Source organism: Lactuca virosa, chromosome 8, assembly GCF_052849685.1.
Source record: "Lactuca virosa cultivar CGN04683 chromosome 8, Lactuca_virosa_CGN04683_v6, whole genome shotgun sequence".
Lineage (NCBI taxonomy): Eukaryota > Viridiplantae > Streptophyta > Magnoliopsida > Asterales > Asteraceae > Lactuca > Lactuca virosa.
The window spans coordinates 100,180,803-100,197,754 of record NC_136433.1 but is presented as its reverse complement, the minus strand read 5'-3'; the positions used below and the strand labels follow the sequence as shown (position 1 = coordinate 100,197,754).

The 16,952-nt window shown below is 38.6% G+C and overlaps 2 protein-coding genes across 4 annotated transcripts; one reads left to right on the top strand and one right to left on the bottom strand.

The window, feature by feature from the left end:
- The first annotated feature begins 9,496 nt into the window (after window positions 1–9,496).
- Window positions 9,497–14,148, top strand: PSAT1 (phospholipid sterol acyl transferase 1). 3 transcript variants are annotated; one of them, XM_079064371.1, is made up of 15 exons: window positions 9,497–9,911; window positions 10,715–10,850; window positions 10,953–11,097; window positions 11,262–11,431; window positions 11,514–11,590; window positions 11,668–11,881; window positions 11,971–12,142; window positions 12,308–12,502; window positions 12,626–12,677; window positions 12,947–13,018; window positions 13,102–13,270; window positions 13,330–13,434; window positions 13,534–13,618; window positions 13,765–13,867; window positions 13,949–14,148. In XM_079064371.1, the coding sequence occupies exons 1-14, from the start codon at window positions 9,570–9,572 to the stop codon at window positions 13,844–13,846; spliced, it is 2,016 nt and encodes a 671-aa protein (XP_078920497.1). In that variant the 5' UTR covers window positions 9,497–9,569; the 3' UTR covers window positions 13,847–13,867; window positions 13,949–14,148. The 3 variants fall into 3 exon arrangements, with proteins under 3 accessions (XP_078920497.1, XP_078920499.1, XP_078920498.1); XM_079064373.1 differs by having other exon boundaries at window positions 10,690–10,850; XM_079064372.1 differs by having other exon boundaries at window positions 11,974–12,142; window positions 13,949–14,147.
- A 38-nt stretch (window positions 14,149–14,186) lies between these two features.
- LOC145129603 (rho GDP-dissociation inhibitor 1-like) lies at window positions 14,187–16,685 on the bottom strand. Its single transcript, XM_079064375.1, has 5 exons — window positions 16,265–16,685; window positions 15,443–15,506; window positions 15,113–15,334; window positions 14,560–14,684; window positions 14,187–14,477 (listed from the first exon to the last, which is right to left on the bottom strand). The coding sequence occupies exons 1-5, from the start codon at window positions 16,520–16,522 to the stop codon at window positions 14,409–14,411; spliced, it is 738 nt and encodes a 245-aa protein (XP_078920501.1). The 5' UTR covers window positions 16,523–16,685; the 3' UTR covers window positions 14,187–14,408.
- Between the last annotated feature and the right edge of the window lie 267 nt (window positions 16,686–16,952).

Sequence of the window (16,952 nt, the reverse complement as noted above, 5' to 3'; positions counted from 1 at the left end):
TCACTAAGCTTTTATGCTTACAGTTGTTGTGTGATGTGTTTCAGGTACTAGCGATGACCGTGGGAAGGCGCCGGCGTGATTCGTACACATTGAGAGGATTTATGTAATTAGAGATCTTGGGATTTATTATTATGATATCATGTGATACATTGGATTACTCTGATGTTTTATGAATGAAAGTATGTTTTTAAAATGAAAAATTGTTTTGAAAAATTACGTTGTTACAAGTTGGTATCAGAGCCTTGGTTTGAGGGATTCGGGTGCATCTTCGGATGAATCTGAACTCAAACTGAGGAATTGAGAAAGTTTTTCATAAAATAAACAATTTTTCTAGGAAAGTAAAAGATTTTGAGAAAAGCAAAAGGAAGCAGTGTGTACGGTCAGCCAGCGCCCGAACGGTGATTTCCCAAAATACCCTTACATTATGTGTTATGAGATATGTTATGATATGATATGCATGAGTAGGCTAGGTATTCATGTTAGGACTAGAGTGGCCTGATTTGTGATGCCTTAGCCTAGGAAGGAGTTTGCTGCTATGTGATGCTTGAGAGCGAGTAGGTAGCAGTGAGGAGCTGATGAGAGGTCTACCGAAGGGTAGCCTATGCCAGTGAGATATAGAGTACTTGTGATCTGGGATCCAAAGAGGAGGACTTAGGGTGAATACTGATGCGGTGTGGACGGTAGTATAGGGCCCGTACTACTGAAGACACCGGAGCAGTGCGCACTCTAAGTAAGAATCCATTGGGTACTAAGGAACAAGTAGGGTTGAGTTATCGAGTGCGAGTATACTCGAGCGAGTCTCTGATATTATTATGTTGTGTTTCAGAGACATCATGGTTGGTACACACCACAGACCTAAGCCGAGTGGCGTGAGTGACGAGGAGCTTCGTCAGATGATCCACGATGAGGTGGCGGCGGCGATCAGGGCCGAGATTCCAGAGATGTTTGGGTCTATCAAGACCACACTGATTGAGACTTTCGATGAGCGGTACGCCGCGGTGACTGAGGCTGCTGCTGCTGCTGCTACTGCAGCTGTGGCTGCTGCCAGACCTCAGGGAGGTGACTCGTTGTTGCTTCGAGAGTTCAGCAACACGAAGCCACCAGAGTTTGATGGGACGCAGGATCCGATCGCTGCGATGAGATGGATTGCTGATATCGAGGGATGCTTCTACACGTGTTCATGTCCGGAGCATCTGAGGGTACGGTTCGCGTTGAACCAGCTTCGATTGGGAGCGAAGGATTGGTGGAAGTTCGTGACGACGAGCTTCACTCTTGCAGAGATTTCAGCGGTGACCTGGGAGAGGTTCACCACCATGTTCAGAGACGAGTATGTTCCTCCGGTGGAGAGGGAACGGTTGGTTCAGGAGTTCTTGACCCTCAAGCAGGGTACTGATTCGGTTACTGTGGTTACGAGGAAGTTTCATGAGAGGGTGGTGTTCTGCCCTGAGCAGGTGTCTACTGAGCAGGCACGTATGAGCCGGTATTTGGGCGTTTTGAGGAGGGATATACGGGAGTTCGTGTCGAACTCGACTTACCGGACATTTGCTGAGCTCCAGGCAAATGCCCGGAAGAGGGAGATTGAGTTGGAGACTCAGGCCAGGGAGGAGGCCGAGTCTCAGAGGATAGATCGGCGGCCGGCACAGTCTCAGCCGGCAGCCAAGCGGGCCAAGTCCGCTGATACTAGATCTGGAGGCCAGAAGGGCCGCACTTGCGATCGGGTCTGTCGATCGGGTGCTTGCTACAAATGTGGCAAGGAGGGGCATATCGCCAAGGATTGCCCCAAAGGATTTATGGTTTGCTTTCATTGCAACCAGACTGGCCATCGGAAGGCCGAGTGCCCGCAGTTACATCAGGGATCAACACAGGGATCTGCCCCTGCTGCTAGGGTTACCGAGGTTCGGCCAGTGAAGGCCGAGGCACCGAAGGCTCGTGGGAGAGCTTTCAAGTTGACAGCGGAGGAGGTCCGCGCAGCGCCCAATGTTGTGGCTGGTATGTATTCTTATTTATTTATTTTATGCTGAGATGAGATATTTTGCTTATATGATGATATGCGTAGGTACTTTTCTTGTGAGTTCTGTACCTGCCTTAGTGTTATTTGACTCGGGTGCGAGTCGATCATTTGTGTCGATAGCGTTTAGTCGGCACATCAGTAGCAGACGAGAGGCGATGAGTCGACCTCTGCGAGTTTCCATAGCCGACGAGCGAGCGGTGTATGCTACGGAGGTGATACGAGGATGTGTACTCGAGATCTTCGGTGTTGAGTTCCCGATAGATCTGGTCCCGATAGCGATGGGGGACGTGTGTGTCATAGTGGGCATGGATTGGTTGAGCCGATTTGGGGCTGTGATAGACTGCGAGCGACAGTTGGTGACGATACGAGACCCCAGTGGGGGAGTACTTACGGTGTACGACAAGGGTACCCGATGTGGGTCAGCGTTCTGTTCGGCTGCCAGAGCGAGACAGAGTTTACAGCAGGGATGCAGCGGGTTTGTAGCCTATGTGATGGACACACGAGAGGCCGCTGGGAGACCGAGTTCAGTGGATGACGTTCCGATAGTGCGCGAGTTCCCGGATGTTTTTCCCGAGGAGTTGTCGGGTGTGCCTCCCGAGAGGCAGGTAGAGTTCCGCATTGATTTGGTTCCGGGGGCAGCGCCTTATCGCCTTGCGCCGCCAGAGGTGCAGGAGTTATCCTCGCAGCTTCAGGAGCTGCTGGGGAAGCGATTTATTCGACCGAGTAGCTCGCCATGGGGAGCGCCGATCCTTTTTGTCAAGAAAAAGGATGGTTCACACCGGATATGTATTGATTACCGGGAGTTGAACAAGTTGACGGTCAAGAACCGTTATCCATTACCGAAGATCGACGATTTGTTCGATCAGTTGCAGGGAGCATCTTGGTTCTCCAAGATCGATCTGAGGTCTGGATATCATCAAATGAGAGTGCGTGATGAGGATATCCAGAAGACGGCGTTCAGGACTCGTTATGGGCATTACGAGTTCGTGGTGATGCCTTTCGGGCTCACCAATGCACCAGCAGCGTTCATGGATCTCATGAACAGAGTGTGTAGACCGATGTTGGATCGTTCGGTGATCGTGTTCATCGACGATATATTGGTGTATTCGAGATCTAGAGAGCAGCACGAGGAGCATCTTAGAGAGATTCTCGGGGTATTGAGGACGGAGAGGCTTTATGCCAAATTCTCCAAGTGCGAGTTCTGGTTACGGGAGGTCCAGTTCTTGGGACATCGCGTCAACCAGGATGGGATTTTGGTCGATCCGGCCAAGATTGAGGCGGTTATGAGTTGGGAGGTGTCGAGATCTCCCACCGAGATTAGGAGTTTTCTAGGATTGGCCGGCTACTATCGGAGATTTATCAGGGATTTCTCCAAGATTGTCGTGCCTCTCACCAGGATGACCCGGAAGGGTGTTGCTTTTTCATGGGGTCCGGGCAGCAGACCTCGTTTGAGACACTTCGCCAGAAGTTATGCGAAGCCCCTGTGTTAGCCCTCCCGGAAGGGATGGAGGATTTTGTGGTGTATTGTGACGCATCGATATCGGGGTTGGGTGCGGTGCTTATGCAGAGAGGGCATGTGATAGCGTATGCATCGAGGCAGCTGAAGCCTCATGAGACGAGGTATCCCACCCACGATCTGGAGTTGGGGGCAGTGGTGTTCGCCCTCAAGATCTGGCGTCACTATTTGTATGGGGTTCGGTGTACCATTTATACGGACCATAAGAGTTTGAAGTATCTGATGGATCAGCCCAATCTGAACATGCGTCAGAGAAGATGGTTGGATGTGGTAAAGGATTATGATTGTGAGATCCTGTACCACCCGGGCAAAGCTAATGTGGTAGCCGATGCGCTGAGCCGTAGGGCGGAGAGTGCCCCGATTCGAGGCACTTGTATGAGGTTGACAGTGATGACCCCGGTGTTGGACACCATTCGGGAGGCCCAGGCAGAGGCCGTGATACCGGAGAACCGCAAGAGGGAGCGGGTGATCGGGTCGGTGTCCGAGTTCGTGACGGATAGTCGAGGGCTGATGACCTTTCAGGGTCGGATTTGGGTGTCGTATGCAGGCAGGGCACGTACCATTCTGATGGAGGAGGCGCATAGATCGAGGTTCTCGATCCATCCCGGGGCCACGAAGATGTATTTGGACCCGAAGAAAGATTATTGGTGGCCCTGTATGAAGAGGGATGTCGCGTGGTTTGTTGAGAGGTGCTTGACCTGTCGTAGGGTTAAGGCCGAGCACCAGCGTCCGCATGGCAAGTTGCAGCCGCTTGAGGTTCCCCAGTGGAAGTGGGAACAGATTTCCATGGCTTTCATCACCAAATTGCCGAGGACCGCGAGGGGTGTCGATGCAATTTGGGTGATCGTCGACCGACTGACGAAGAGCGCACACTTTCTTGCTATTAGTGAGAGCTCTTCTGCTGAGAGGTTGGCAGAGTTGTATGTGAGAGAGGTGGTATCGCGTCATGGGGTGCCGATCTCGATTGTGTCATATCGAGATGTACGTTTCACTTCCAGGTTCTGGAAGAAGTTCCACGAGGAGTTGGGTACGAGGTTGCATTTCAGTACCGCCTACCTACCCACAGACGGACGGGCAGAGTGGGCGGACGATTCAGACGCTCGAGGACATGGTTCGAGCATGTGTGTTGGACTTCGGAGGAAGTTGGGACACGTATCTGCCATTGGCTGAGTTTTCCTACAACAACAGTCACCATTCTAGTATTGGTATGCCTCCTTTCGAGTTGTTGTATGGGAGGAGGTGTCGGACTCCCATTTGCTGGGGAGAGGTAGGGCAGCGTGTGATGGGTAGCACTGAGATAGTGCTTCAGACGACAGAGCAGATACAACAGGTTAGACAGAGGTTACTGACGGCTCAGAGTCGTCAGAAGAGTTATGCGGATCGGCGACGATCCGAGCTGGAGTTCCAGGTGGGGAACTTTGTACTCCTGAAAGTATCTCCTTGGAAAGGGGTGATCCGATTCAGGAAGAGGGGCAAGCTGGGGCCCCGGTACATCGGTCCATTCAGGGTGACCGCGAGGGTGGGCAAGGTAGCATATCGGTTGGAGATACCTGCGGAGTTGAGCCAGATTCATGATACCTTCCACGTGTCCCAGTTGAGGAAGTGTATAGCTGACGAGTCGGCGATGGTACCACTGGAGGATATTCAGGTGGATGCGAGCCTGAATTATGCGGAGAGGCCAATCGCAATCCGGGATCGGAAGATCAAGGTTCTGAGGAACAAGGAGGTGTCACTGGTGCAGGTCCAGTGGCAACATCGGAAGGGGTCCGAGCTGACCTGGGAGCCGGAGTTGGAGATGCGGGAGCAACATCCGAAGTTGTTTGTCGAGCAGGACTTCGAGGGCGAAGTCTGATTCTAGTGGGGGAGAATTGTAACATCCGGATTCCCAGGTATCTTATTTTAAGTATTTTATATTGAATTTTAGAGAGGGACTCGGCGAGTAGGCGTCCAGACTCACCGCGTGGGATCGCGCATGTATTGGTCTGATTTAATGAAGGACTCGGCGAGTCCATGCGTGGACTCGGCGAGTCCACGCTGTTTAATGAAACCCTAATTTCTCGGGTTTGGGACCTATTTAAGGACCCTTATAGCCACCATTTGCGGCTACCAGACCCTTGAGAGAAACCCTAATAGTGCTGGAGCGTTTGTGGGAGAGAAGAAGCCATTATTGGACCTTTGTGGGTTGGTTTTGCAAGAAGAAGTTGTTTCCAGCTTAGAGGAGGCCAAGGAGATTGCACATCTGTGGTTTTCAAGCAAAGGGCATCATCCTTGAGGTAGTATATCAATCCCCTTTCTGTTTTGTTAAAGAATCCATGGATCTAGGGTTTTCTATACCCTTTATTGGGATGATTTGTTGGGAATATGGTCCCTTATCATGTTTGGATATCAGATCTGGATCCATAGTGGTCCAGAGAACTTATTCCATCTTGCTTTATGAGGAGTTATGGAAGAAATGGACTTAGGATGTTGTATTTGGGGCTAAATCATCAAGTAGAGTCATTTGGACGTTGCATGAGTATCAAGTTCGAACCTTTACGTGTTTAATGAGCTTGGGAAGGTTAGATCTATGGATTAGAGGAACAGATCTGACCTCAGAAGGTCGTTTGAGTGTGAGCATGGAATGAACTCGCCGAGTCCATGAGCGGACTCGACGAGTCGAGTCGGATTGCCCCGCGACTCGCGACCTGTGACGACCCGTAGAGTATAGGGTTGATTCAGCGAGTCAAGAGAGGACCAGGGGCGAAGAGAGCAGGCGTGTACTCGCCGAGTCACCCTAGTGCACTCGGCGAGTCGGGTTAAAGTTGACCGTTAACTTTCGTTGACTTTAGGGTTCTGGTCAAGACTGATTCAGGAGAGTTCAGGGAAGGGTAGAATGGCCTTCTACCCAATCTGTAGAGAGGAGATCATGAGAAAGTATTGATCGGGTATGTTATTTGAATAATAAGAGGAGGCTAGGTCGGGACGTTGAGCACGAGAGTTTATCCGACTTCATTGAGGTGAGTCTTCTCACTATACTGTACCTGGAAGGGTACCTATGTGTGACCAGAAGGTCTTGTATGTTATGATGTATGTGCTATATGCGGTTATGTGATATGTATGTGTTATGTATGCTATGAATGATAAGGACCGGAAGGTCAAGATGATATGTATGTATGTGCTATGTATGTTACGTATGGTAAGTACCGGAAGGTCGAGATGATATGGACCGGAAGGTCAAGAGGTTACGGACCGGAAGGTCTACCGGGATTTGGGACGGAAGTCCCCTGAGACACATGTATCGGAAGATCCTACAGGGTTATGGCCTGGAAAGGCGTATGTGAGGTATGTGGTATTTTGGGGAACTCACTAAGCTTTTATGCTTACAGTTGTTGTGTGATGTGTTTCAGGTACTAGCGAGGACCGTGGGAAGGCGCCGACGTGATTCGTACACACTGAGAGGATTTATGTAATTAGAGATCTTGGGATTTGTTATTATGATATCATGTGATACATTGGATTACTCTGATATTTTATGAATGAAAGTATGTTTTTAAAATGAAAAATTGTTTTGAAAAATTACATTGTTACAACATGGCTGTTAACTTTTGGCAAATGACGGATTTACCCCTGGGATCATTTCTGCAGTTTTATCTTTTTACCAAACTACAAGGACCAATTATGCAATTTTTCTTTTTCATTTTATTGAATTATTATATATTAATTATTTTAATTACTTTTTTTTTAACTTTTTTCTTATTGTATTATTTTTTTATTGGATTATTTAATATTAATAAATATTATTTTTAATATTTTATATTTATATATTAATAAATATTACTTTTTTATTATTAATTTTTTTAATTATTTTTTTTGAATTTCTTCTTTATTGCATTATTCTTTTTTATTGGATTATTATATATTAATAAATATTATTTTTAACATATAATATTTATCTGTTAGTAAGTGTTACTTTTTTGGATTATTAAATTCATTTAATTATTTTTTTTTAATTTTTTTATTTCGTTAATTCTTTTGATTGAATTATTATATATTATTAAAATTTATTTTTAATATATTATATTTATATATTAATAAATATTACTTTTTTGATTATTATTTTTTTAATTGATTTTTTTAATTTCTTCTTTATTGTATTAATTCTTTTTTATTGGATTACTATATATTAACAAATATTATTTTTAGCATATAATATTTATCCATTGGTAAGTGTTACTTTATTAGATTGTTAATTTCATTTAACTTTTTTAATTTTTTTATTGCATTAGTTCTTTTTATTGGATTATTAATTTAAATTTATTATTTTTATTTATAATAAATAATATTTATTTAATTGTTTTTATTTTATTTTAATTTCTTTCTTTGTTGTTATAAATAAAAATACCAAACACTCCGGGTCAGCTCCTCCATTCGTTGCATTTTACCACCTTGCGTCGTCGTATCATCTCGCTGGAAATCATCGATCATCGACTACAGTCGACCATTCTCGACAAAAACTACACCAGTTGACTACCCACAATGTGAAATAAACCTCAGAAAGCATACTTCCTCCAGCCGACCATTCATTACATATACCACCATCGATGACGACAATGTTAGATCGAGGGTTTTCAAACCACCATAGCCACTACAGGTGGTGAAAAAGTTGTAGAACTCGTTATTCGGTACTCGTTCGGCTGACCGCCGAGTAGCGAATACTCAGATTTGGTAATTCATGTAGAAATATTTTTAGTGTCAAAATCATAAGTTAAAATCATAAGTTTATTGAAATATATAATAAATTTAGATATATGTGAATACACAAAAACTAAAATACACACGATGATCTCATTTCGTGAATAATTACTGATCTTATATATTTATATATATAGTAACAGGGTTGGAGACGACCCGATAGTGGTTTGTTGTGACTGAGTGATAGTGGTGGTGTTGTCCAAAATATGTTATGTTCCAAATATTTAAAATAAATTAGAGAATGTGGGGTGGGTGAGATTTTTTGGTATTTTTATTTAAAACAATAAAGAAAGAAATTAAAATAAAATAAAAACAAATAAATAAATATTATTTATTATAAATAAAATATTAAATTTAAATTAAATATTCCAATAAAAAGAACTAATGCAATAAAAGAATTAAAAAATAATATAATGAAATTAATAATCCAATAGAGTAACACTTACTAATAGATAAATACTATATATGCTAAAAATGATATTTGTTAATATATAATAATCGAATAATAAAGAATTAATACAATAAAGAAGAAATTAAAAAAAATCATTTAAAAAAATAATAATAAAAAAGTAATATTTATTAATATATAAATATAATATATTAAAAATAAAATTTATTAATATATAATAATCCAATCAAAAGAATTAACGAAATAAAAAAATTAAAAAAAATTAATTAAATGAATTTAATAATCCAAAAAAGTAAGACTTACTAATAGATAAATATTATATGTTAAAAATAATATTTATTAATATATAATAATCCAATAAAAAAGAATTAATGCAATAAAGAAGAAATTCAAAAAAAAATTAATTAAATAAATTAATAATAAAAAAAAGTAATATTTATTAATATATAAATATTAAATATTAAAAATAATATTTATTAATATATAATAATCCAATAAAAAAATAATACAATAAGAAAAAAGTTATTAAAATAATTAATATATAATCAATAAAATAAAAAAGAAAAATTGCATAATTGATCATTGTTTGGTAAAAAGATAAAACTGCAGAAATGGTCCAAGGGGTAAATCCGTCATTTGCCAAAAGTTAACAGCTATGCTGTTAAATTTAACGAGGTTGGGACCAAAACTGCAACAAAACCATCAAATAGGATCTTTTTTGCTAATAAACTTTTTTTTGGACCTTACCCACATCATTTTTTAAATTTTGTCTTTAAAAAAGGTAGAAAAATGTTACTTTTCATATTCGTCCTCGCTATTTTAAATTTGCCACATGAACGATACAACCAATTGAACCAAATCATGTCTCCATTTCCCCGGCGGCGGCGAAAAGTCTCCGAGGGATGTATAAAACTCAACCAAATCCCCAACTAACTTATACGCCTTCTCCTCCTCCATCAAACCCCCAGTCAACCATCATAACTCGCACACGGAGTCACACAAGGGAGGCAGGGCGAATGAAAAGTGATTTAAAGTTCATCGCCGTCGTGTTCGTTATCGTCGGGGTTTTGGATAGAACCTCCGTCGTCAATGGCGGTCAGTTCAAGGGAGATTACTCCAAGTTATCGGGGATTATAATACCAGGTTTTGCGTCTACTCAGCTCAGAGCCTGGTCTATTTTGGATTGCCCTTACTCTCCTCTAGATTTCAATCCACTCGATTTGGTTTGGCTCGACACGACCAAAGTATATTTTCCTACAATCTGAGATTTTTTCATTTAACCCATCAAAAATTTCTATATCATGTGTTTACTTTTATCCTGTTGATGATTAAGCAACCGTGACGTGTGATTGCCTATGAATTTATAATTATTAGTTTATGAAGGATAACGTATTTGCATATTAGCACTGTTGAATTGATATGCTTCTAACTTAACATTGTTTTTATTCCGATTGTGTTAAGTTATTGATTTTTCTAGTAGATTATACATGATGCTCCATGCTCCCTTAAACTATTTTGGGATTTGGAATTCAAATGGAATAGTTTATAATTTGAACATGTATGGATTTTAAGGGGTTAGGAAAAACATGTTAATGATAAGTGCATAAAGTTAGGGATAAGCATCTCCAAATCTAAATTTTTTGACCCCAAATAATCACAAAATCATAATCATAATCACTTTTTGTCAAACACTTTAAACTGATTATTGGTACTTGAAATCACAATAATTAGTTTAAACACAGGTGAAATGTATTAGCTTTGACCTGGAAAACCAAAGTGTGACTCCTTTTTGAAACATATAAGTGATGATCCTAGAGATATCCTATATGATGAGCATATATTCTTAGGAAAAAGATATGGTAGATTATAACTTATAACCAGATTGTGCAACAACTTGATAAGACATATTGCCACATTGGATGTTATATCCAAATAAAATGTGATTCATTTCTTGATATATGCTATAGTAGAAGTAATGCTACATTTCTCATTTTCTATCCAATACTGTCTGGTGGATGATAGAAGAAGGCTACAATCTACCATGCAGTGTCTTTCTGCAATGAATTGCTGGCTTAAATGCATGATGCTTGATCCTTACAATCAAACAGATCACCCAGAGTGTAAGTCACGCCCAGATAGTGGCCTTTCAGCTATCACAGAACTTGACCCAGGTTATATAACAGGTAACATTTTTTTTTTTCATTTCTCCATCCTTATATACATAAACACACACTTATATGTAAGTTGTAACATATAGTCCCTGAATGTGAATTGTTGATTATCAGGTCCTCTTTCATCAGTATGGAAAGAATGGATCAAATGGTGCATTGAATTTGGGATTGAGGCAAATGCTATTCTTGCTGTTCCATATGATTGGAGATTGTCACCATCAAAGCTTGAAGAACGGGATTTGTACTTCCACAAGCTAAAGTTTGTATTCAGTTATATATATATATATATATATATATATATATATATATATATATATATATATATATATATATATATATATATATATATATCTTTCAATCATGATCCAAATTATAATAATTTTGACACCCATAATTTTTTTTTTTTTTAAAATTTCTTTGCAGACTTACTTTTGAAACAGCTTTGAAACATCGTGGTGGGCCCTCCATAGTCTTTGCCCACTCTTTGGGCAACAATGTTTTTCGTTATTTTTTGGAGTGGTTGAAGCTAGAAATTGCCCCTAAAAAATATATCCAATGGCTAGATGATCACATTCATGCCTATTTTGCTGTGGGTATGTCACATCAACATGTCATTCTGGCCACGAACTTTAAGGGGCAATTTAGACATTTACGCTTTCTAATTCTTACTTTCAGGGTCTCCACTTCTTGGGTCAGTTCAAACAGTAGAAGCAACACTCTCTGGATCCACATTTGGTCTTCCTGTACCCGAGGTTTGTTCTTCAAGTATTTGTTTTTCTTTCCTTTTTATGTTTTTTGGCTTATCTTATTAATGTCAATTTATTATCAGGGGACAGCACGATTGATGTTCAATTCATTTGGTTCTTCACTATGGATGACACCTTTTTCAGAGTATTGTCAAAGTGAAAATGTCTACTCGAAGCATTTTTCCACTGGGCGCAAAAAGAAACACAATATATACCACTGTGATGATCTTGAATATCGGTTAAACTATTCTGGATTTCCAACTAACATAATCAACATTGAAATCCCTTCAGTTGTAGGTATGTTATGAAATATGAATGTTTTTATGAAGAAAAAAAAAGTGGTTTCTGTTAACTATATTAATGGGCTTCATTCTTCAACATTGTAGCAGAAGCTTATCCATCTTTTGGAGATGAGTTACAAGCCAATTTATCTAACATGGAATGTGGGGTCCCTACTCAGTTATCATTTAATGCTCGGGAAATAGCAGATGGGACATTTTTTAAAGCAATTGAGGATTATGATCCTGATAGCAAAAGGCTTCTCTACCAATTAGACAAGTGAGTAATGCAAATAACAATGTACTTTATATTATTTTTCTACCAATAATAGCAACATAGAAAATATAAATTACAATAATGGTTGTTATAAGTATAAAATGTAGTAAAGTCTTGCATAATTTTTTGGTCAGGGTATTTGTTTAAGATGTTTTTTGTGGTATGCAGGTTGTATCATGGTGATCCAGTATTAAATCCTTTGACACCATGGGAGAGACCACCTTTGAAGAACATATTTTGTATATATGGAGTAGATTCAAGAACTGAAGTTGGTTACTATTTTGCACCAAGTGGAAAACCTTACCCTGACAACTGGATTATGACTGATGTTGTATATGAATTTGAGGGAATTTTGTTTACCAGGTATAATAACTACTTTCTTTACCATATGATTGAAATTGATGATCATGCACCATTTCAAAATTTTCAGATTTTAATTCCATTATTCAACTTCTGGTATTTTGGTTTATTTCTTTTTTGATATAGGTCTGGAAATTTAATTGAAGGAAATCCCGGGGCTGCAAGTGGTGATGAAACGGTAACCGAAAATAATTATAAGAAAATTACGGAAAAACCATTATATTTTGGTCAATTTTGCGGTTAAACCACTTATACTTTATTATATTTTTTCCAATTAAACCATAAAAGTTTCTGACATCTTTCCAAATTAACCATTTCATCGGAGGTTAAAATGGTTAATTTGGAAACTTTTATGGTTTAATTAGAAAAGATCATGTATTAATGGTTAAACCAATATTTTTATGTTAAAAATATAAAACATTGAATCAAGAAATGTATTGGTTATAGGTACCATATAATTCTCTTTCATATTGCAAGAATTGGCTGGGACCAAAAGTCAATATAACAAGAACACCTCAGGTATGTGAAAGCCCTAATGGCATCATAATATCATACATTAAAAAAAAGTTAAATTAAATTGAATTATTTATTTATTATTTTAGTCAGAGCATGATGGGGAGGATGTGCAAGTGCATACGGATGTAGAACACCAAATAGGGGCTGATATAATCCCCAACATGACAAGGTCATCTCGTGTTAAGTACATTACCTATTATGAAGACTCTGAAAGCCTTCCTGGACAAAGGACAGCTGTTTGGGAAATCGATAAAGGTATCTTTTTTTAAAAATTTTTAGGGTTTAGGGCTTTGAATTTGAGTGTTTATTTGCAGCAAATCATAGGAACATTGTGAGATCACCAATTTTGATGCGGGAGCTATGGCTTGAGATGTGGCATGATATTCATCCGGATAAGAAATCCAAATTTGTTACCAAGGGTTAGTTTGGTTTTCCCTCCCTTTTCTTTTTTTGAAGAGATGTCAAAGTTAATAAATTTTTTTTTTAAAAAATTAAATTGTGGGGGTTTTTTTTTACAGCTAAGCGTGGACCTTTGAGGGATGAAGACTGTTATTGGGATTATGGAAAAGCTCGTTGCGCGTGGGCCGAGTATTGTGAATACAGGTAAATCCACTCCTTATCTGTTACACATGACAATAGGACAATCTATAGTGCAATAGCCCTAACAAAAAAAAAAAAAAAAAAAAAAAAACTTAGAATGAATTTGGTCCATATGTTGGCAGTTTACATATGTAAAAATAATGACGCAGATATGTTTTTGGAGATGTTCATTTGGGTCAAAGTTGCAGGGTCAAAAGCTCTTCAGCCGATCTCCTTCTCAAATATGTATAACCACAACCACAGCCATGAGAGGTAGTTTCCTTTCCTTAAAAGCTTCTATACAGCCTGTTTGATTTCTTTATTTTGACAAACAGAAAATGCTGATTGATGCAGGATTGGTCAATGATGGTGGAAATGGGATTTAAATGCCATTGATGTGCCAATTGCCATACATCATACATACCATAGATGGCAAACTAGAGGGAAGGCATATTTTTTTGAAGCATTTGACAGAAATTAGTGATTGAAATATGTAGAGATGTATCATTCATCATGTTCAACAATACACATAAGGCCATGGTCATCCAAAATTATAAAAAAAAAAAAAAACAAAAAACATTATTCTCTCAAATGCCACAGAAAAAAATCAAATCCATAACGATGTACAACTTCCACTTAATACAGTACAAGTTGAATAGCTCCCACTCAGAGCAAAAGATTTTTAACAATAATTAAACTAAAAGCTCGCCAAACATCTTTAAAATTCAATAACAAAAAATGTCTAAAAGGGTAGTAAAATGAGAATAAATAAATGACTTTAAACTTGAACAATTAATTCAATATGGCATATGAACTAGCTTTTCTTCTTGATCTCAAAAGAATAATCAAGCTCCAAATGACACCTCTTATCATCATCTTCAAACTGAATCACCAAACAAACTTACAAATTATACTTCATATTTCGTCAATTTTGATGGGACCCGCACAAACAAGAACTAACTTACCCTCAGCTTTGCTGTGTATATTCCTCTTGCAAGTATGCCAGATGGCGTGGTCTCCTCCTCTAAGGTTTCCACGTAAGCATCTTTCTGAGGTGCAAATGTACCCAACATTCCTTTGATTCGATCCACTGACACCAAAGACAATAAAAAAAAGGTCGATCACTTTGTGGATATGGTTTGACATTTAAAGTCAAACAAGAATCTTTTCATGCTTTATAAGGGGTTGTTTGGAATGCCTCTTACTGGGTTTGGTAAGAGGCTGGGCTGACTCGGTCAGATTCAGACTGTTTTACTTGGTCATGGTTGAGTCTCACTTAGTCCGACATTGGCTCAATTAGATCCGACTAAACCAACAACTCTCAAACTGCCCTTTGCATGACTTCTATAAGCTATTCAAAGGAATTTTCAAATGAAATTGAACTGGATACCGAGTTTTACAACCCCGAAAAACTTGGCTTTAAGTTTGTACAGAAGTTGATATTTTTTATGCTCTTGGAAAGTATTGTGTTTGAATTCAAACGTCAAAGTGAGTATATTATAAAAGAAAAAAAGTTACCTTGGATTCCTGATTTCCACACTGTATTGGTGTAGGTGAGACCAGAAACAATGTTGTGAAGAATAGTGAATGTTAGCTTAAGCCGATATTGAACTCCTTCTTTAAGTGTAAAAAGGGGACGACCACTTTGACTTTCTTTGACCGGTAATGAAGTAGTGATCTCCCCAACGTCTTTTGATACGATTCCTATGGAGTGGAATTTAACTTCGGGATCCTTTTGACCTAACAAAAGTATAATAATGTCTTAATCACTACATAACATAGTTAAGAGGCTAAACTTGATAAATTAATTGTATGTGAAAATTATCATAACAATTAAATAAGACTAACCATACAATTCACTTTCGACTCCACCAAGCAACTTCTCTTTCCACCTCCTTAAACTTTCATCATCCTGTAAATCCAAAAGACTGTTTTACACCCTTTTGAAACATATAACATATTCCAGCAAACATATCCAGGAAAAGACGATTTTACCCTTCTGAAAGGTGGCATATACTATTCAACACAAAGGATCTTGGACATACCAAATTTCTATGACTACATTATTGGATATAATAGGGGAACCCTAAATTGAAATTGCGTGAATTTCTATATTGTGCTAGTGATAATAGAGAAACTAAAGAAACAGAGCAAGATCTCAACTTTATTAATTCCAAATTTGAATTATAATACGAAACAAAATAAGATAGTCAATCCGGAAATGAACAACTCCCACTAATTATCAAAAGCGGCAAGACAAAATCGAAAGAAACCCTAGAAGTGCACTAGGGCCCATTAAGGACCTTTCTTTTAGAACCCCAAAATTTGAAATTGTGTAACTTTTTACAGTCAATTTGATATAGGACACTGGGATTCTGCAAATTGTACACATTCACTCATGTTTTCAGCTATTCTTGAAAATAAAGCTTAAAATGCAAGAATCACATAGATACCCCAAGATGCAAAGCAAAAAATTTAAAAAATAAAAATTTACATGTTAATTTGATATTTATCTGCAAATCTTAAATTGCAACAGAGCATACGCTACGACTTTACAAACCCTAGATTGAAACAGAACATACCATATTTTAAAAGTAACTGAGGATTATATAAGAGTAAATATGAGACATAAAACATTTAAAATTTCTACAAATAAAGTAAAAAAGAAACCTTGTCCTTGTCAAGCTGGTCCTTAAGAGGAAGAAGAGGGCCAGGAACAAATTTGGAGACACCCACTTGATGATGTTCATGTTCTTCTTCATCATCATCATCATGTTCATGTTCATGTTCAAAAACCCTAACATTTAAGGGGTTTTCTGCAAATTCTCCTGTTTGTTTGTTCTTCAAATCTCCATTAACATCATCAAGAAGTGAACATGAGGTAGACCCAGATGATGTTCCTGCTTCTGCTCCCTTCACACCTTCCATCCCTGTTCTTTTTCTGCAGACAAGATGAGAACAAGAAAAGAACCCTTCTTCTAAAGAAATCAAATCAACACCCTTTCTCCTTTATTTCCTTTTTCGGATTTTGATATAGACAGTAGTCACATTATCACTAGCACATATATTTGTTTGAATGTCTTTGTTTAGCATCAAAATAAGCGTAGGTCGTTTGACTATATACGACTTTTTATCCTTATAAAATTGAATTTGATTATAGTTTATTTACATTATTAGGTCTCAGACCCGTATAAAATACGAGTTTTAAAAATAATAATAATATATTTTATTAAGTATTACATGTTTAATAATTTATAAAACTGAATGTAGAAAAAAAAATATCAATATTAAATGTGAATGAATCAATTTCTGCAAGGTTTCTGCCAATTATCATGAATTCAAAAGGGATTGGCCAAAA

Bases quoted from the DNA above. Each gene is read 5' to 3' on its own strand.
- LOC145129603 (XM_079064375.1), bottom strand. From the start codon at position 16,522: ATGGAAGGTGTGAAGGGAGCAGAAGCAGGAACATCATCTGGGTCTACC. The intron at 15,335-15,442 runs GTTAGTCTTATT...TACTTTTGTTAG, and splicing joins AGTCGAAAGTGAATTGTATG to GTCAAAAGGATCCCGAAGTT. The intron at 14,478-14,559 runs GTAAGTTAGTTC...TTGGTGATTCAG, and splicing joins TATACACAGCAAAGCTGAGG to TTTGAAGATGATGATAAGAG.
- PSAT1 (XM_079064371.1), top strand. From the start codon at position 9,570: ATGTATAAAACTCAACCAAATCCCCAACTAACTTATACGCCTTCTCCT. The intron at 11,432-11,513 runs GTATGTCACATC...TCTTACTTTCAG, and splicing joins TCATGCCTATTTTGCTGTGG to GGTCTCCACTTCTTGGGTCA. The intron at 13,435-13,533 runs GTTAGTTTGGTT...TTTTTTTTACAG, and splicing joins ATCCAAATTTGTTACCAAGG to CTAAGCGTGGACCTTTGAGG.